The sequence below is a fragment of the Carlito syrichta genome, unplaced genomic scaffold (genome assembly GCF_000164805.1).
Source record: "Carlito syrichta isolate Samal-C Ts95f unplaced genomic scaffold, Tarsius_syrichta-2.0.1 Scaffold308256, whole genome shotgun sequence".
Taxonomy (NCBI): domain Eukaryota; kingdom Metazoa; phylum Chordata; class Mammalia; order Primates; family Tarsiidae; genus Carlito; species Carlito syrichta.
Genome location: NW_007252352.1, coordinates 675,237 through 696,910, shown reverse-complemented (window position 1 = coordinate 696,910; position 21,674 = coordinate 675,237). Strand labels below are relative to the sequence as shown.

The window sequence follows — 21,674 nt, the reverse complement described above, 5'->3', positions numbered from 1 at the left end:
TTATCAAGATGCTGTTCCCACTGCTCAGAATAATTTTTGAACTCAGTCATTTGGATGACTTGGGTGCTTCTGCCCTTTTTTGCTTCACCTCTTTCATGTCAGCAAAACGTCTCACCTTGAGGATTTTTTCATCCCAGCAAACATAAAAAGGTCCCCTGGGGCGAGATGGGGTGAAAAGGAGGGTGGGGCACGGGGATCGTGCCAATTTGGGCCAAAAACTGCTGCACCCTCGGCAAGGTGTGGGCAGGTGCACTTGTAAATCACCCACATGAAATGGGCAAATATGTTGAAAGGATCTCCAAAAGGAAATTCACGGAAGCTGACCGCAGCCGCTCATAGCAATGTTGATTACTAGACTAGTAAAATTCCACTGGTGCCCACAGAGGTCCTAGAACCCTTACCAGGCCCCCTGTACTACAAGGGGCCTGTCTTGCAAAAGATAATTCCGGGTTTTGAGTGTCCCTCTCCTATATATACAGACATATGAATATAGGGGTCGTTCGATCAGAGAGACAGGAAGAGGGAGAGAGAGAGATTGAGTGAGAGACAGAAAGAGGAAGAGAGAGAGAGAGAGAGATTGAGTGAGAGACAGAAAGAGACCACATCCCTTCTGTCACTCTGACCCAAGGCGACTCTCAGGCACAGTGGAGGGCTAGGGCCAGACTTGCTAAGCAGCACGAGACCTTTCCATCATGTTATTTCCATGTTCTCAGGAAATAATTCCCGGACTGGCAAAAATCCAAATGCTTGACGACATTCGTTGCGAAGGAGTCTGTGGGGAACCGGCACTGCTAGCATTGCTAGTGGAAGTAGCGACAGGCCCAACGCCTGTGGAAATGAATTCGGCAATATGCGGCAAAATCACATACAACCTTTGACCCAGCAATCTCTCTTCTGGAAATGTAACCTACAGATATTCTTGCAAGTGTTTGAAATGGCATGTGTTCAAGTTTATTCACTGTGGTTTTATTTGTAAAATAAAATGCAAAACAAAAAAAGTTTAAGGAAATGAACTGAGGCTTTGCAAAGCAAATTGTGATCCAACTTCATAATCAAATTTCAAGCAACTGAAAAAGAAATGACTAATCTCTCCGCGTGCTGATATGGAAAGACAAACTCTAGCATAAATTGTTAGAGTGAACAAATCCAAGCACAAAACAGTGTACGTAAGATGTATTTGCGTTTGCTTGCATTCCTGTGGAGAATCCCAACTAGAAGGCTCGAGTCACCTGCTATAGGCTGAAGACAGGTCTAGGCAGAATAAAGATAGGCATGGAAGCACATGTCTCCACTGCATGTCTTTTTACATTCATTGATTTATGACCCCATAAACACATCTTTTCAAAATTTAAATTAAAGAAAATAATCATTTGCTAATGTATTTAAAAATGTATTCTTCAAGTCTGTGGGGACTTACAGTCCAGACAAGGTGGCATAGACTCATTCTCTCGCATGTCTCCTACCAATTACAACTATGAGCTTGGAAAATACTGCAGCAGCCACCAGGGAGAACTCTGAAATGTGGAAAGAGGAAGGAGACATAGTTTGGAAGCTCAGAACGGAAAAGATAACACAAGAGTAGCGCATCTATGCTCCCCAGCTGACACAAGAAGGTGACTCAAGGCTAGCATTTTCTGACCCCAATTTAGCAACAGATGCAGCTTAGGATGGATCATTCCTCCACATACTAGAAAAAAGGAGGTATCTCTAATAACAGGGACCCTGGCAGTAGCAACAAGGGGGTCTATTGGGAGCCCTACAACCAGTAAGTAGCAGGAAAAGTGACCTTCTCCACTGGAGTTGGCAATTCTCTCTACCTCCACGAGACACCGGGGAAGCCAGGTAGCACCCACAGGACAGATCCTGCCACAAAAGCAAGCAGCTTGACACAGGAAGCCTGAGAAGATACTCTGTCCGGAAACAAACTGTGGTACACACTGTGACAATGACTGAGGGGGAAAAAAGGCAACATCATGGATGACTCTTCAGGGGATTATGCATCATGAGAAAAACCCATTCCACTCAAACTTTCCTTCCCCTCTCACAAGCCCTCAACTGCCACGAGCTTATCTAGAGGAAGGTCTTTGGGATAAATCTCACCTTTGAACGAAGATTAAAGTCTCGGTGCCTATCGTAAACTGGGTCTTTATAGTTTCTGCAGGGAGCTTATGATTGGTGATCAAAGGAGTCATAAGGTGTTTCACCTAAGAGTGAGAAGAACAACCCAAGTCTTCCCCAAGTTTGTACCCAAAAGCAGGGGAAAATTATCCTCATCACACAAAATTTAAAGCAAGACTAAAAGACAAATACTGAGGTGTGCTTTGATTGCAAAAGATATTCCATGCTCGTCATCTTAGCGCAAGATAACTTGATGACCAGTGTGATTGTGAAGGTGAGGAACAAACTTAAGTGACATCCGTTGAACACAGGAAAGTTGTATCAAGAGAAGCAGAAGAATGACACATTAGGCAGAGGTGAGACTAAATGTAGCTAAAGGAGATAAATGTAGGTATCAGGCTGGCCAAGGGGCAGACGGCAATGATCGGTTTCATGTGTCCACATGGCTTGGCTGCAGTTCCCATTTGTTCAGTCAAGCACAGTGTAAAGGTGGATGTGAAGATATTTTGTAGAGGAGCTTAAAGTCCATAATCAGTTGACTTTAAGTAAGGGAGATTGTCTTAGGAAATCTGGATGGCCCGGGTTCAATGAGTTGAAAAGCCCGAAGAACAAAGCCAAGGCTTTCCTGACAAATAAATGACTGTACCTGTGGTTTATAGCTTAAAATTATGCCCTAGGCTTCCAGCCTACACTTCGTGGCTGCTTGCCTTCTGAACCTCAGCTTTGCCCAGCCAGTTCCTACAATTGCATAAATACCTTCTTGTAATAAATCTCTCCATATTTTCCTACTGGTTCTGTTTTTCTGCTTACATGCTGACTTGTACTCTTTTTTTTCTATTTTTGTTATTCCTCTCCATTAATAAAAACCTCCAATCTATTCAAGTCTGTGTCCTTAGTTACCCCAACTTCAACCGAGTTAATGTCATTCTGGATTCTTTACTGTCCCTCCCTCCGTCTCTCTGGCTGTAGAGATCCTACTTATGCCACGGGGTTGGACGCAAGTCCGGCATTAACGAGCATCCTCTGCCTTAGTGTCTTATGTCCTCCATTTTGTTTGGTGCCTATATTTTGACCCTTTCATATATTTAGTTTAGCCTTTGACTATGAATAATCTTGTATTATTTTCTTAGTACATAATACAGTGCCCCGGCTACCCCTGCTAATTTTAAAGTCCCTGAGAATAGGAATCAGTTCTCTGATTACCCAAGTATCACCTACCGTGCTTGGCTCACGGTTGAACCCATAGTAGATGCTTATTTGTATATGCCTGATATAAATGTGTGTCACAGGGAAGAGTGACCAGAAAACAGGAAAGCATTATAAGCATTGGTGCAGAATTAAAATAAATATCTCAGTGAAATCCTAACATATCAATAACCAAAATAAACTGTGGAATCAGTTATGTTCATTGATTTGGGGATCAACTATAATATGATGAGAAATATATTGCATGCTAATTAATATAAGGAAACATAATTTTCACTGTGGTTATTATTGTCAAATATATTCTGAACCCAGTGAACACAGGAATTATGGAACCCACCAACATCAAGCTTCATGTCAGGTGACTGAGCTGACTGAGCTAAGATAGTGGTTAAAACAAACAATGATGGTGAGTCTTTTTCTTGGGGGGACTCCTCCAAACTCTGTAATGATGGTTTACAGGGCAGGTTTGCTCTAGTAGGATCACCAAGGACTCAAATAAAACTAACTAGAGAAAGTCAAAAGGTAGATTTTACTTCCTGAAAAAAACCCAAATCTTCTAGCTACCAGAGAAGTACAGTGCTAGCAAGAGGTATCGATCAAATTGCTTCTAGAGCATCACCTTAAGGAAGGATGCACAAAAACATGCTTATACTTAACGTCCCTTCCCAATAAAGAAATCAGCATTTGTTGCTAATCCAAAAGCTATCCACAGAAGACCAGAAAATGTAGAAGTGTGGAGGGTTTATGAAGCAGAGTAAGAAAACTTAACTGAGCACTGCCTATATAGGCACTGCATCCAGTGCTCTAAGTATGATCGCTTATTTAAGCATAAAAACATCTTAAGACATCTCCACACTTAGAGATGAAAGACCAAGTTCAGAGCAGTTGAGTGATTTTCCCCATGTCACTCAGTCATTGCTAGAGCCTGGAATTATATCCGAGGCAGGCTGAAGTTCAAAAACAATTCTTTTTTGATGCTGCATCTCCATAAAAACAAAAACAGAACAAGTTTATTTTCTGTATCTTTTGACTACTCCCTAGGGGTGCCAGGGTCAGAAGATTCCTTGCAAAGCAAAAGCCAGAGAGCTTACCTTCTCCTCCGATGGCCTGTGAGCTGCAGGCCTCTCTGGTCTGCATATCTTACACAACAGCCATTCCGCTGAATGCCCGTTTAGACAACATGCAGTAATGAAATCAACCGTGAGCAGACAGAAGCACTCGTTCCCTCTTCCAGCCATCATGACAACAACATCAGGGAGACAGGAGCAAGGGGATGATTGCCAGGGTCTCCATCATCCCATTAGCTGCCAGCAGGAAATCTGTGCTACTGAAAACTGACTTTGACAACTCCTCTGTTGACAGACTAATAAACTTAGTTGTGTGTCCTGCTATGTCGGCAGACAGTTTTATTTCTCTTTAATGTTTTCTACATATATTGAAGTGGCCAGAAGTCCTATTTATTCTCGTATTGTAAAATTGTATATTAGAGTTATCCCAACTAAAGGATTATTTACAAGCTGGCCCGAGAGCTAATGGGGATGTGGTGCGGGTAGCTTGAGGAAATAGGCTTTGGATAAAAAAGCAGACAGCTCCATTCTTTCATTGAATTAAAAATAGGAAGTTTCTCCGCCTGATGGCTAAAGGAAAAGCCTAACAAATGCCGTGTGGTGTCATCTGACTTACTGTCTCTTATCTTCCCTCAACAAAGAGGGCACACAAGCAGATTTCAAGGAAGTGCCAACAAGTTGAAAATTGAAACTCCATTTTCTCAACACTCCATTCTCTACTCTTATTTTTCACGAGCAATATTCCAGACCTGGTGCTAAGTGTTGAGGACACATACAAGAAGAATCGAAGGGCCCGACCTCAAGGAGCTCAGCTGATGCCAGAGAAAGATCAAAAGTCAATTATTGCCACCCCATGTGCCCAGGGAGGTGATACTCAAACTGAGTGCTGAGTAGAATCGAGGAGGATCTGGAAGACAAGTCAGTAAGAACATTCCAGAAAAAATATGTGCAAGGCCAAAAGACTGGAGTAGTAAAAGGAATTCAGCAGTTCTGAATAGTCGATCAGAACTGTTCTAGCAAGAATACCTATGAGGCATGGCTGAAAACAGTTTCTGTCCTGGGAGAATTCCAATAAAGAAGGGCCTCACTTACTAAGCTCAAAGAACACCCTTTTTTTCTATTAAGATTATGGAAAGCTAGTAAAGAATTTAAAGCTGGAAAATGATATAATAAACGCTGCTTTTAAGAAACAAGTAACGAAAACTAAAATTTAAAAGAACCCTGGGATTTCACTATCGACAACTGACCTTGTCTAGAGCATGATGTAGCTGAAGATTCTTGGAAGAAGTCACAATATTCAGGAGTTTGTCCTGCGGGGGTCTTGTGACTGAAAGTCCTTGGTGTCTCCCTATTAAACTGCTCTGAATCCCACGTCTTCCCTCTGTACATTAGAGAAAATAATATTTTCCTTGTCCCTCACCAAGGTTGCAGTGTGAACAAAATGATGTAAATACACAAGAAGAAATCTATAAGAAAGGGTTATGATCATACTTGTCAGAGAGATTTCACGCCCATTGATTCATGAATTCATTCTAATAGCACTAAAGGGCAGATTCTATTATTTTTTTCTTGACTATAGTACGAGTGAGGCTCAATTGCTGAAATAACTTGCCGTAGGTCATGGTGCTATTGTATTACAGAATTTTAATGAAAGAAGAAACATTTTCTGAATTTTGTCTCTAAATTACAGTCAAATACTTTTGCAAAATTCAGATTGAACACATTGGAAATTTCTTTATTTCATGACAATTTAGATATCAAGCCTCAGTCATAGTTCAAAAGAAAATCAATAAAATATATTGAGCAATCATCCATCTCTTCACTACCTTATTGTATATTAATCTTTGACTTGACCCTCTCCAAATGAAAATCCCCAGCAAGTCAACTCTACCAAATGCTTCAAGAAGAAGCTGCAAAAGCTCTAAATACCTGTGACCCTTATAAAACATCCTTACCCTTTGAATGAAGACTTAGTGTTTTCTATAGATAAGAGTTGGGCTATTTGATTTATACAAATGTTACTCTAGGTTAGATTATTAGAAGACGGTTAAGACAGGAAATAGAAACTACAGTGATTACAGCACACCACATTGAGTCCGCACACCTATTCTGAGTAATTTCACTAGAGCAAATCAAAATAATCTTTCTTAGTGACCATGTGCAATTCATGCCTAATTCACATCATATTCACAAGGAATCATGGGTTACAAAAAGCAAGTGACAGAAAGGATCTGATTCATGCCTCATGACCCCCACACTGACATTGTGCCTCTTAGTTCTTATGCTGATGGTAACACCTCTGCTCAAACCTAACCTCTGTTTAGTAATCTAGTAGATTATGTGTTCCTGTAGCCACTTGATGTGGTAGCATAGGAGAATAAATCATTGGATATCTCTAAACTTTCATAAAAATAGCTTTAAATATATAATAGATAGCATTTTGCCTGGAGATGCCACATTTTAAATATTATTCTAGTTGTTTTCTATTCCTCAGTCCTAATCCACAAACTAACTGTGTAAAGGCATTACTACTGCTTTAGAGATAAGGCAATTGATGCTGAAAAAAGGTTAAATTTTCTAATAGTAAAGATCTACTAATAATATCAATCTGTCTGGATCTAAAGTAAAGGCATAGATGAAAAATACGTCTTGCTGGACGCAGTGGCTCACGCCTGTAATCCAATGTCCTTTGGAAGGCAGAGGCAGGAGGAATGCTTGAGCCCAGGAGTTCAAAACCAGCCTAGGCAATATAGCAAGATCTAGCCTCTGTAAATGCTTTTTATTTTTTTTAATTACCCTGCTATGGTGGTGCACACTTGTGAACCCAGCTCTTCGGGAGGATGAGGTGGGAGGATTCCTAGGGCTCAGGAACTCGAGGCAGCAGTGAACCATGATTAGACCACAGCATCCCAATGTGAGTGGCAGAGTGGGACCCTGACTCCAAAACACAAAAGAAATATATATACGTCTTCATATGTTGAGTTTAATGTGTGTGCATATTCCAGATGACTTCCTCTTCATGGGACATACTAGAGCTTTGTATTTATCTGGCAATTAGTCTTCTGCTGGTTGAAATACATTAGAAATAAGTGATGGTGGTTCTCGCTCACTGTTCAAAGTAAGTGTGAATGACTCTCCAAAGGAACGCACCATCAACAATCAAATTATCTTCAGTTAATTATCTTCTCTCATAATTTTTGAGCTTTTGCGGCTTCTAAGGGTTTAGAACAAAGCTAAGACTTGTGATTACATTTCTTGCACGTTGTCAGCCAAGTGTAAATATCTGAAGTTGGCTGAGGCCCCCATAACAAGGGGTTGGAGGAGAATGGAGGGAGAGTTGTAGAGAAAGAGGAAAGAAAGAACAAACAGAACTAGACGATGACTGTGGGAAACTCCTAAATCCCGGAGACGTATTCCAAAGGAAGAAAATCGACCCATGGTGAATATACATTCTTCATTCCTCTTTCTCTTTGATAAGTCTTTGCATCCGGTTTGTTTTTAAAATTCTGTTTTGTTTTATAGAATGTTTAAGAGTGTTCTTCCTTCCACTTCGAGATGTTGTAATGTCAAAAGGAGTTGCCTTCAATTCATCTAGAAATGAGTTCAAATTCCACTTCTACCAGTTCTGTGGCTTTAAGCATCAGGACGATAAGAAAGTATTTGCATTTATTGATCGTCTACTATGTGTCAGTAGGTGCCAAATATGCAGAGAGATGTGCAGGAAACCGGAAGTTTGGGAAGGAAGGCAAGAACCAGACCGTGCTGTGCAAGAAGGGACTAAAGGAGCAGTTTCTAAGAAAGGCTTGGGCAGGCTTCCTACAGAAGTTGACAGAGGTTCCTCAAGCAAAGAAAGTAGTAAGAAATCTTTCTGGTCCAGGGATTTGCAAATGTGAAAACCCTAGCTGTTGGAGAAGCTGCGATATTCTAACAGGGTCAGAGCTAAGAATGTGAAGGGCCTCAGGAAGTGAGACAACAAAGTCCAACAGCTGGGTTCAAGAACTCATCCTAGAAAAAGTGCTGCATCCCTTATTGCTGAACACCACTACAGTCATCTTTGGAGTACTCCCCTTGGGAATCCGTGTTCTGAGGCCAGGGCCTTGTCCACCTGTCAAAGCAAGTTTGGGACTCTTTTTCTGGAATGGCCATCAGAACAGTCATCGTGTTACCCTGGATGTCCTGAATGTCAACAACATGTCTTCCTTTCAACGTCCTTTATCTTCAGGTAAAGAAAAAAGCAATGGGAGCCAGATCTGGTGAGTAGTGAGGGTGTTCCAATACAGTTATTTGTACAGTGCTGCCAACATAAGCGCATGTTGGCAAATTCACGGACTTAAGTGTCAGGTCTCAACAGGTAATGATGACAGCTCTGATGGCCATTCCAGATAAGAGTTCCAAAATTGCTTGACAGGTGCAGTAGGTGCTGGCATCGACGCATAGCTCCCCAAGGGGAGTACTTCGAAAGTGATTGTAGAGATACTCAGCAGTGAAGTATGTAGTACTTTTTCTAGGATGGTTCACATACCTGATTGTTGGAACTTGTATATTAAGTAGTGGTACTTAATTATTATATTGTATATTAAGTACAGTATATGGCGCTTAAGGCTCAACAAATGTACATTCCCTTCCCCTTAGGCTAGTGTGTTATGTGAACCGCAGACATCCTCCATGCTTACTCTTACGTTAAGTTCTCCCTTGAGGTCCTTCCTTTGATGCTCACCTTGAAAAACACCCTCCTGAGACTTCTGTGCCTCCACATATCTGGTCTTTTTGTGCAGGCCCACTCACTCTTCTAAAAAGACTTTCACATCCCGTTCAGCTCACTCAGATCTAACGCTTCAAGGAGAAGCATCCCCCTTACAGCCAGTCAAGTGCACTTGACTGCACATTGCATTCCCAGGCATCACCTGTTTATTAATGAACTCAAGGATGTTGATATTTCCTTCTGAAGGAGAGTGAGATCCTCTCAATGGCAGCAAATGCTTTTGAATCACCTGGATACTGGCAACAGCTGGGTAACCATCAGTCAACAAACTGGACTATTCCAATGCATTCCAATACCACCCCAGTCACAGGCTGCCTACTGATAAGGAGTTTCCTTATTTCCTTTTTCTTTCCATTATTATGCCTTTCTTCAACCTCTTTTGTAAACACCCATCCAGTTATTCAACAATTACCATCCATTATGATGAAAGAGCTGGGAGATACCACTTAGACATCTCTGTGAATAAAGTATTCCAGAAATACTCCTTTTCTATCCCCTAGATTACACTTGTTTTTAGTACTTTCCTTCTTTTTTTACCTTCCCCATGGCTTCTTGATTGTGTCTCAAATGTATCTCTTTTTTGAGTACCTAAAAATGTTTTACTTTCTAGGTCCCATCCCTGGTCTACCACACCCATTGATTTCATAGACTCAAAAGGCTTTAGCAATTATATACCCACTGATTCTGAATTTCCCCTTGTACCTCACCAGAGTTTTCCAGCTAATTCTGCACAGTGGACACCTCTTTAGGCAAATGCCGTGCTCCAAGATTAACTGATGACAACACTAAATCTCCTCTTCCTACATGCCCGCTGTCTATTCAAATAGTAACTAATGTAAAACAGACAATTGTCGACAAATTTACCAGGAACTACACGAAATACTTTAAAGAGATTATTCGACTTAATCCTCATAACAATTCTATGAGACGATGACTATCATTAGCCCTATATCAGAGGTAAGAAAGTTAAAACACATGGAGCTCACATAGCTTCTTGCCTTAGGCCATAGATCGTATAAGTCGTGGGACTTGGATTTGATACTAGGCTGTCACACGAAGCCAGACCTGAAGACTATGTTCTTCATCTATGAAGTCTCCCAAGCTAAAAAGCTAAAAGTCATTCTTCTCTCTACTGTATTTAATTTGCCTTCAAGTCTACTTGATCCAATTTTAGATACGCTGTTCATATCAGGTCCCTCTTCCTAGATTTTTCTGACTCTGATTATTTACTGCCCGCACAATTCCAAAGAGCATCCAGCATTTCTCCCTAGCACCCACATCTTCCAGCTTCAGTGCCTCCTCTACAGGTTCATCACAACTACATTTCCAAAAGCAGCCAATAAGCAAAACAAAGAATAATAAATATTAGCAAACCAACCTTCAGCATTAAAGTGAAACCAACAAACTATGGCTGACTCTAGTGGCTCAGCAGAGAAGCAAGCTCCTTCTCACCTGCCTTCTATTCGGGCTGCATTTTCTATACCTCCGTCTTCCCCCATTTTATCCTATATTCCAGCTAGGCCAGTTGTTTCATAGCCCCTCTTTGTTGAGCAGCGTTTCATGTCTCCCTGCCTTTGCGCATGTTACTCACTCCTTGTGGAAGGCCATTTTCCTTGCTCGTCTTCTTTCTTATCCTTCATGTCTCTACCCAAAGAGCAATGGTTTCGAAAATTTGCTCGCCTTCTTGAGACAGTAACAATGCTCTTGCCCCAGTAATTTGACATCGCGGTGTGCACATACCTCATAACCTAATTTATCTATGTGTGTACGAACAAAACAGCGGATATCTGCTACGTGTGGGATTAGGCATGTCAAGGGGCTGGAGAGCCAGGGGAGATTCAGACATCATGCTGTCCTTAAGGAATTCCCAGTGAATGGCACACTCAATTATCTTCTTCTGTTTGATTTTCTGTTTCGCTGTTTCCGTGCTAGGCCTTATATGTCACCAATGGCTTGAACGTGGCTAGTATAAGAATAAGTAAGATATGGCTTCCTCCTGAACAAAAACTTATAGCCATGGTAGAGGAGTTAAAGTGAATAAGAATAATGATGACACAGGAGGCTGTGGTTAACATCATAGGATAACGCAGTGTGTGGATTCAACTATTGATTAATTATTATTCTTTTTGTTTAGGTGTTTAGTTGCAGCTGAGAACAATTTGCTGATGGCATTCAAAATTAATAATAGAAATGGATTTTTAGATCTTGATAGGAAGTCCATACAACAACATTAGGATTATTGACCAGATATAAGTTCAGTTGACCTGAGCTAAGAGATACAAGCAACGCTTTTGAATAAATCCTCCTATTACCAGAATGCCCTACCCTCTCCAACTTTTTATACCAACCTCCCACAAACTCAAGAGTCTCACTCTGTCATCCAGACTGGAGAGCAGTGGCCGCTCCCGGCCACCACAGCCTCAGCCTCGACCTGCTGGGCTCCGGCGATCCTTCCGCCTCAGCCTTTCAAGTCGCTGGGACTACAGGTGCACGCTACCACGCCCGGCTAATTTTTTATTTATTGTAGAGATGAGGTCTCGCCAAGTTGCCCAGGTGGGTCTCGAACCCGCAGGCTCAGGCAATCCACTCACCTCAGCCTCCCAAAGGCACGGGATTACAGGCTGAGCCACTGAGCCCGGCTCACTTACCTACTCTTAAGCCAAGTGTTATCCCTCTGCAATGATTACCACAGAGTTTGATAGCCAGACAACGTGATATGCTTCCAATCAATACCTGACTATTGACTGCTCAATGAGAGAAGTACTATATCAGGCTTGGGAGAGGAAGAAAGCTGACATCCTTTTGGAAGGCTGAAAAATGAACTAAAATGCATTATTAGAATGTCAGAGAGGCTACATCATGAAAAGGGATTCGCAAAGGCTGAGAAATGGTGAAGAAACCCTGAACAAGGCTCGTGTGAATGTTGTCAGGCACAGATATTGAGAAAATCAAGGACTACCCTACTCAAAAGAAGCATATAGAGGGTGATGAGTAAGCGCGTATGTCACTTACTGAGTCTATTCAATGTGAGAATAATCATTACATTCATAGTTACTGACACAAATGTACTTTCAAAAGGTACTTGGTGAGTGATAAAAGAAAATCCTGTGGAAACAATTTTATTCCTATTACGTGAGCCATTAAAAAAAATTCCTTTTTTTAAATTTGGACACGAGGGTCAGTGAAAATTTCTATTTCATTATGCAACCGCTAAAGTAAAAAGACATGTCAAATATTTTTATAAGTTATAAGAAACAGTTCGGGCAGAGAAGGTGAAATAAGATCTCAGAAAACAGTGATCAGAGAATAAGCTATAACAAGTTTAGGAAAGTAAACACACATCAAACCCTCCTTAAAACTATTCTTAACCTTTGATTCAATAATGTCACTTCTGAGGCTAGTTCAAGTAAACATAGAATTTGGGGGGTTAAAAATATTTAAGCTAAAAAAACTCTCCCTGGAGTTGGCTACAACAATAAATATTTAGAAATAACACTAGACCCCTGCGTCCCTCGCAAACAAAACAAAAGAAAACAAATAAATAAAAGCTTTGGCTATAGCGGGATGAGGGCTTTCATTTTCCCCAGGGAAAAATGCTTTATAGATAGCCCATTTGGGGTCATCAAATGACTGAAAAGAGCTACAGTATTTATGTAGCCCTTGGGTCAGGCAAACTTTACGTTGTCCCAGAACATAGCATATATATATTTATACCATCCTGCCTTAGCCCTTGACAGTCTGCTGTTTTCAATAGACTTCTCTTTTCCTTTTGTCTATTCCGATTTCAGATGTTCTTCAAGTTCTCGGTCATTCTACTTCCTTCCCTAATGCTTTTATAATTATTCTAGAGCACAAAATCTTCCTCATCTCTGTCTTCTAGAACTGCATTTTCAATTTTGATCGCATACTCCACTACTGTGACTCAAGCATTATGAAGGATGTCATGAATGTCACATACCAAGTTCATATACAGAAGCTTGTAAATGTCTTACTTGTTGGAAAGAAGAAATAATATGGAGGACTTTAGTATCTGGCATGAATAGTCACATTCCCTTAGTTCAAGTCTCAACCCCCACCATCTTCTAGCTGTGTGATCTTGTGGAAGTTGTACGACTTTCCTGGGCCCCAATGTTTTCTTTTACAAAATGGAGATAATTATACTATCCGACTCATTTTATTATTATGTTTTAATGATTATCTGTCTCTCTATCATCTGTCTATGCCCTAATCTCACAATCAAAATCTGTTCCTTTTTCTCTTAATTCGGATTTCTAATAATATGGACATGACACACCATGACCAAAATTTACTCTGAGTATTCAGAAGTTGGTCTTCAATTATACAACCATCTGAACTTGCACAATATATTAAAAAATAGTTATATTAACTATCTCTGGTAGTCTGAAGGTGTTGATCACCAGTAAGGTAGCCAGGGCTCAATCTGGCATGCAAACATTGCTTACCTCCAATAACTCTCATGGAGAATGGAATACAACTTAAAGAAGAAATGCCCTAATGCTAACAACTTACAGACATCATAGCACTGTGTCCAGAGGCAGTTTACGAGGTAAGATTCCTCCTCCTAAGGAGAGGCCGTCACAAATTGGATGGGAATTGTTCACTCACTCACCACCTCCTTCTTAAAAAGTGGTTTTAAAGGATGTGTATTTGAAAAGTGATCTGACTTGCCCAAGTCCTTTATGTGTCATCAAGGAAAGAGGAAAGAAACTAAAGATGGAATGAAGATAACTCTACTTTCAACAGTAGCGTGCTATGCGTAAAGACGCTGGGAATTTCCATTTTGCTATTTCTTAGAGAGTTTGCTGTGCCCTTCTGCTTTCCCAGGTCCTTCTCTTATCCACAAAGACTGGCCAAAAAGAAGTTAATCCTATCAGTCCTAAATCATTCCTATTGATTCACTTCTACCAGAAAGCACTACTAATGAAGGACAACAGCAACATTAACCCTGAAGAGCTTGAAAAATTAAAAGAACTCTCAAGAAATTATCAATTTTAGACATCATTATAAATAATTTACCAATACAAAAACTTGTATTTCTTGTTCTGATTGTGGGTGACTGCTTCACTAAAACACGCCTCAACACACCAAGGATTCTGACATTTCCATGAGAACAGAATCGTAGGCTTGTTTGGTTCACCTGAGGATGTTTTGTGTGCCACCTGCATTTCGGAAGCTCATCTCTGTCGCCCACGTGAGGGGCACATGCCTATTGAGGCAGGAAAGCATCCACGATTCACTCCGTTTCAGAGTAACTCAAAACAACGGTCCTCATCCCACCGAGGAAAGGAGGAATTAGAGGAAGGACACATATCTGAATTACACAGCTATCCAAGGTATGTTTGCAAGAAGTCACAGATATCCAAGTGCCCTTGATTTGTCCTGACTGGGTGCCCAGAAAGGAAGAAAGAGGTTCACAAAGTAAGTTGCAGCCTATGGTGCAGGCACTGAGCAATTTCACAGAAACGGGATTGGGAAGGGTGGGGGAAGAAAGAGAGACTTTTTAAGGCTTTGTGTGTTGAGTCTCTGGTTCTTCAGGCTTGACAGTGTTCCTTTAAAAATCAGCACCTCACCTCCATCGATTTTCAACTGTATACTCTTTTTTTAAAGCTAGAAACCTTTTATTTTTAGCCTGATGGATGGAGTAAATTAAAAACAGCACCCATAGAGCTGAACTTTAAAAAAAACTGTTAAATTACTTTTGGAGAAAGCGAACAGAATAAGCGTTAAGAGTCACAGGAATGTTGTAATGTGACTTGGCTGAAATTTGGGGTGCCTCGACCTAGGCCTTCTTGAGGGTTCTCTTGTCTCGCTATTCACTTGATGGCCATTTCAGTCATCTCTGAGCTTCTTCTAGGAGCACGGCATGACAGTCTGGACAGTCCTGTGTGTGTCCTACAGTGTTTCTATACAGACATATGTTGTTCTTGACTATTTGAGGATAATATTTCTGGAACCAGAACTTAAACCTACAGATTGGTATTTAATGGGACTCTTAGATACAAACATGTAATTTTAGCCTTAGATGGGCCCACAAGAGATCATTAGTTTTCCTTCATAAGCTCTGTTAAAAAAAGAAACTTTGAAGTGACAAAATTATGTACTTATTTAAGAGCTAAGTAAAATTTAAATTCAATCCCTCTCATTCCAGCGTTCTCTTCACTATTCCAATTTTTTAAATAGAAAAATTTAAATAATATAATTTATGATAAAGCCAGACAACGTATTGCACTTCTTCAGGTAACTAACACCAATGACATCATCCTCTGCTGACCAGTGGACTATTTCTTCTCTGATTTGATCAGGCTCCTGTATGGACATCACTGGTGAATTCTCATTCCAAGCAGAGGAGAGGTCATGAAATAGCCAAGAGGTCTTCAAGGATGTGAGTTTCAACGTTGCTTATCCTTGATCAGTCTGATTCTAGCCCAGCTGGCATCTACCATGTCCTTTCTATGTCCTGAGTGTCAGTCCAGCAACTACAGACACTTGAGAAACGCTGGTGAATTCCGTCCCTGGGTGACAGTTCTCACTGTCGTCCTCAGAATAGCTCCTTGCCTTATCTTATATCTTTCTAGAAAACCCTTCTCCTACCCATCTATCTTCTGAGCCGTTTCAAATGTATCTTTTTCCATAAAATCTTCTACTACTCAGCCAGCTCTTTCAATTACAAATAAGTGTCTTTCTCAATTACTCTTGTAGTCCATTTCTCCCAGCTGACATAGGTTTCTCTGCATGGCAACCTTTCTCTACTTTGCCATGTGTTTTTGTTTGGTGATCCCAATAAGACTATAACATTTAAGAAACATTTAATATTATTTCCTTACTTCACACCCTCACTGTCCATGCTTTATATCCCCTAGCCTGCCTCACTCGGTCTTCTCTCTTAACACTCCTCTTCACCCACAGGCCCCTCCAGCGCTGAGGAACTATCTGTAGATTCACACTTTTCACAGATGACCGTTATGTTTTAGGCCCCCATTTCTTGCTTTGCTTCTGAGATCCTTTCTTCCTTTTTTCTATGATTCCTACTGCACATTCACCTCAGGCCTTCTATCTGAAGTCTCCCGAACACTGGGATTGACGGGTTGTTATCAGCAATTATCACCAATATTCAGGTTTGGTTTTCTCACATTCCATGGTGTCCCCACTGAAGTTGGGTGTGCCCATGTAGCTTTATTTGGCCAGTGGTATGTTCATGGAAGTATGCTTGCTACTTCCAGGAAGAAGCTTTCTAAAACCAGCCCATGTTTTCCTGTGCTTCCTGCCCTGTGCTCCCTTTTCCCTGACCACTGCAACATTCCAGATGATGGAGCCTCTTTACCACCCAAGACTGAAGACAATGCGGAAGGAGGGCCCCGGCCAATGCGCGATGAGCAGGTGACACAGACATGACATGGCCACTTGTTACTTAGATCACCGAGATGTTAGTTGATGACAGCAGCATCACTGAGCCCAGCAAGACGACGCAACTGCCTTAATCGCTCCCCCTTGTGGGACAGTAGCACCTTCTCTTGCCTCTATTTCAACACGTACCCAACTATGTTGCTATTATCTCATTTCCTGTCTGTCTTGCTGGTAGACCATACACTCCAAGAGAACTGACTTATATCCATGTAGCCTCCGTGCCCACCACCGTGTTTGGCATGTAATATCCTCTCAAAAAATTACGTTTAATGAGCAGTAAAGTGCATGCCCTATTCCAAATACATCCTGATGTTAAAAGTAGTATTTCTGGAGCTGTGCTCATCCCACTGTGAGCAAAGCCTGCATCCACTCACAGTTGTGGCAGGTGGCCCCGGTGTAACTTGTGTTGCTGCAGTTACAAGAAAAGGTAGTCCAGGACTGGGAGCAGCGTCCTCCATGTTCACAGTAGTTTGGCAAACACCTAATGGGAGAAAACACAAAAGCAAACAAAATACACCAAATCAATTGGCATAAGAGGAAAGCAAAAATGTCACATCCAACTGTATGAATTAATAGTGGAAATTGATTTGCTGTGCCCTTGTTCCTAAGTCATACTTGAATGACATCAAAATAATACAAGTATTACAATTTTTTATTATAAAGATGTGGGGTACAATCCAGGGTTAGGTATACAAAGGTTGATTATGCAGGTACCCTTAAGTATTACAATTTTAACACAAGAGGTAAATCCGCCTTGCATTACGGGACAATGAAAGTCTCAGGTCTGATTTAGGTATTTAAGTGAAGGATTTTAATATTGAGGCAAATTTGTATTGGCTTAAAGTTAATTTAAAGCGGTCAGAATTTGTAAGGTCAGAATTTGTAAGGCTTCATTTACTAAATAACAAAATGTACAAAGATAATCATTTTACATTTTTAAATGGTTTTACATTTTTAAATGGTTTTACATTTTTAAAGGAGGCAGATAATTGAGGTCACTGTGCTCACGCTTCTCTTTAAGATAATAACCAGGTATCTATTTTAAACACCACAAAGGCAACATGAAATCTGAAAAGAAGACAACCATTTATCTAACATGCCAGGGAACTCTATTATTTTTTAAAATGCCAACATCATCCTTAAAATAAGGTCTTTAGTGCCAGGCTCAGTGGCTCAGCCTATAAACCCGCGCCTTGGGAGGCTGAGGTGAGTGCATTGCCTGAGCCCGTGGGTTCGAGACCTGCCTGGGTAACTTGGCAAGACCTCATCTCTACAATAAATTTTTTAAAAATTAGCCAGGCGTGGTAGCACACGCCTGTAGTTCCAGTTACTTGGAAGGCTGAGGTGGAAGGATCACCGGAGCCTAGCAGGTCGAGGCTGCGGTAGCCGGGAGCAGCCACTGCACTCCAGTCTGGGTGACAGAGTGAGATTCCAACTCAAAAAATAAATAAATAAATAAATAAGGTCTTTATTATTTATGGCCAAAACAATATGGCTATTCTGAAAAATATTTTCACCATATGCATCAAAAACTCCATATCATTTATATAATTGGAATTAATAATCACACTTAGATGAATCTCTCCTAAGATATTCAAAATATAAAAACTATATATGCTAATTAGTGTTATTCACAATGACAACATTCCTAGTGGTGACTCAATGTAAGTATCCACCATTAGAAAATTACTTAGGAAAACTGTAGTGTACATGACCGGTGGACACTCACACAGCTACAACAAATGATGTGGAGAAAAAAGACTATCTCAGACCGACACTAAACTAAGTAAAAAATTAAGATACGTAGAATGAACACAAGGAAATAAAATACACACTTTACAAAATTCAAATACAGTGGGAAGGAAAAACAGTAAGACTTGGACCAATGGGAAAGAAGGCAATGTTAATTTTTTCTAGGTAGAAATCATGGACTTTAGGGAGACATATATTTGAGTTCAAATCCCATTTACTGCATGATACCTTTGGTAATTCTCCGCACCTTTTATACTATTGCCATTAAGAGATAAACTAACAAGGGCTTAATAAGTGTAGAAAATAAAATTTAGAGTAAAAGCAATGGTGAGTACTGGAATTCTTCAAAACAATCTTTATGGAGAGTCTGAGAGAGCAAAGAAAAAAAAATTCCATCAATTTAGGAAGAGAGCCGGTATAAACAATGAAGTTAAAAAAGTGGTATAATACAATAAATGGGTCCATGGTGGAGACACTGAGACTCTCAGGCATGCAAAAATAAGATGATTGACTCTAACTGTCCCATATAGGTGGGAGACCCTCCAGCAACAAAGCCCAGAAACTAATATTCCTGCATATGTTCAGACGTATTATTAGAAAATTTCTGCTCAGCACAGCAAACATACAATTGTGCTGACAGGGCTTATGTTTGGGAAACGCTGGTTGAAAACTTTGTGGTATCCGATGATGGCTTAAAGAATAGAGGAGGGAGAGGAGGAAACAAAACAAAACAAAACAAAACGGGCCCTGTAGTTTTGCTGTGAAATGTATTCACACACACACACACAAACAACAAGACAAATAATCAAAGAAAGTGTTCCCCTCCCTCTCCAAATTCTCCCCTTCCCACCCACTCTTCTGGTCTCGGTGGAAAGGAAACGGCACAGCCTTGTCCCTTGGTAACCTGGAGTCCCTGTCCCTCTGTGAGCCTGTGCTGTGGGGAAAATGTCATCCAGAGGCCAGGTAAGCAGCTCCCGCAAACCCTGAAGGACAGCCTGGGGAGATAACGCTGTTTGAAACTCCTGTCGCCACCCCCTTTTTCTTTTCTCCTGCTTCCTCCTTCCCAATACTGCTTCTCCCACTGTTTACCTTTTGCCAGGTTTTTCTCTTCTGATGCTGCCAAATTTTCCATGACCTCTCTACACCCTCTTTCCCCGAATGTCATCCCTCTTCCCCTTCTCCCTTTCTCTCCTTCTCTCTCTCTCTCTCTCTCTCTCTCTCTCTCTCACACACACACACACACACACACACACACACACACAGATTTCCATGATCAGCAAATAATGGTATTATTGCTGCCCTCTCCCCAGCAAACTAGCAATTGCTTTACGAATTTTGAAAAGTTGAGCAAAGCAAAGTCCACAGGTGCTTATCCTCTAGTTCTTTTGATTTGGGCACCAAGAATTTCCAGAGTCGCCTCTTTCTGGTGGCTGAAGCCGTAAAATAAAAAAATCCAGATGTTCTTGGTGGCTGTGTTTTCAGTCGTAAGAAGAAAATTTGTCCACAGTGAAAGATAAACAGAACAGCAGCAAGAAATGCTGATGTGCAGCAGGTGGCAGAACAAAGAGATGGAGAAGGTTCTGGACATATTCGTGTGGGTGCTGCCTAGACTTGGATGCACCTGCAAACCTGCTGTCAGCTGGCTGTTTTAATTGATACTGGGTTCTGTCAGATAACCTGAGATCCTTCCAGAAAAGTCCTCATTTCAATCAAGCTAGCTCAAGTTGGGATTATCTTACTTTCCACTAACAGAATCTTCAAATTTTTCAAACAGCATCCTATAATTACAAGAAGTAATAAAAACACGTTTTTCCTGTATTCCGAACTTTAAAATATCTTGACAACTCAAGATTATCAGATCCAATTGGACATGTAGGGCAGGGGCTCAGTGAAACTGTAAGAAATATCTGGGCACTTTGAATACATCTCTAATAAGCCTCACATGGACGCTGTGTTGCACTTTCAGTAAACTCAATTTGCCAATAAAAATTTAGACTAGAAGCTTATTTGTCTAGGGTCACTCGAAAAACCAATGATGTATTTCTGAGGGGGAAAGCAAAGACTGGGGTAAGGGAAAATCTAATATTCCTAGACTGAGATAACAAATGAATGAGCACTAATAGGGCTGCCTTCGAGCTTGGTTCATTGTGGTTCAACGCACACCGTGATTAGAAAAACTCATCTGTAAAGTAGATGCTTGAAATAAAAGATGCATAAGCCCAATTTGCTGATTTAAAAAGGGCAGTTTCATGAGTATAATTTCCATATTCTTTTTTAATCAGTTCATTTTAACTGGTGTTTTGTTTCTTTTTCTCTCCACTTAGCATAAACTGAACACTGAAGACACAAACCCAGGAGATGAGTGCAGAGCTACCGAAATGAAAAGAGTGCGTGAAGTGTAAGGGCACTCACTCTCTAGGTGTAAAGCCCTTAATTCAAATTGCTAGGAGATAATCACTCTGAGCATCTATCTTCTAAAATCCTAATGGTACTGTGTACATAACTGGATCTGGGTGGATGAGGCCTCCTTTGGCGCACAATGCTTAACAAAGAAAGCTTTCGGCATGGGCATGATAGCAGTCCTCTTACTCTCCAAAGCCCAGATAAGCTAGCACAGCGAGGTGTCCCAGGAAAGCCTCAGCTAGTGTGGCAGACACATCAGAAGTTGTCTGCCTCTGTATAAAAGCAGAATGAGCACCGTCTTAAGGAAAGTGAAAACAAGCACTGGATAAGAGGCACAAAAGACCTAGGAATGAAAGGAGGAAAAAAATCACAGGGCCAAACGTTATTATCATATGAGAATTTATAATTTCCCTCCTAATCAAAACTTATTCTGAAAGAGAAGGATCATTACTAGGTAGAGTTGTGGACAACCCAGGTTATAGATAAAGTGAGAAGATTCTTCCAGAGTAACCCAAGGACCTACGAGTGGTCACAGTCCAGTCTCTGGAGATATATGGTTCAGACCTCATGGTTGTTGTGTGGCACATTTTGTTGTTCACAAGAGCTGGAATAGAACAAAATATGCCTCTGCAAAGGCTGTTGTACATCAGTGGAGACAGCCAAAGAAGCAGCTTCAAATCAGGGGAAGGATTTGTAGGATGTCGGGAGATTGAAGCACTTGGTAGACGAGATGCAGGCATTTCTGAGATTTTAAACCGGAGTCCAATTTCAAGCATCCAGGCAAGCCCCCTTCCAGAACACATCCTCTCTAGGTTGCATTAGGAAGGATAAAAAGACCCCTGCAGTTTTCCTTTAGAAAGATCAGTGTGGTTATTTTTCTAACTCAGTTTCAGCTGGGACCAAGCTGGTGTTTCCAGCTGGAGTGGATGAGGGCTGGGGAA

The 21,674-nt window shown here is 40.9% G+C and overlaps 1 protein-coding gene across 1 annotated transcript in view; it reads right to left on the bottom strand.

Moving 5' to 3' along the window:
• CNTNAP5 (contactin associated protein like 5) overlaps positions 1–21,674 on the bottom strand; it is a 697,937-nt gene that overhangs the window by 338,314 nt on the left and 337,949 nt on the right. Inside the window, exon 13 of the mRNA XM_021716185.1 lies at positions 16,953–17,059. Coding sequence (XP_021571860.1) covers positions 16,953–17,059 — 107 coding nt within the window. The remainder of the gene's footprint in view (positions 1–16,952; positions 17,060–21,674) is intronic.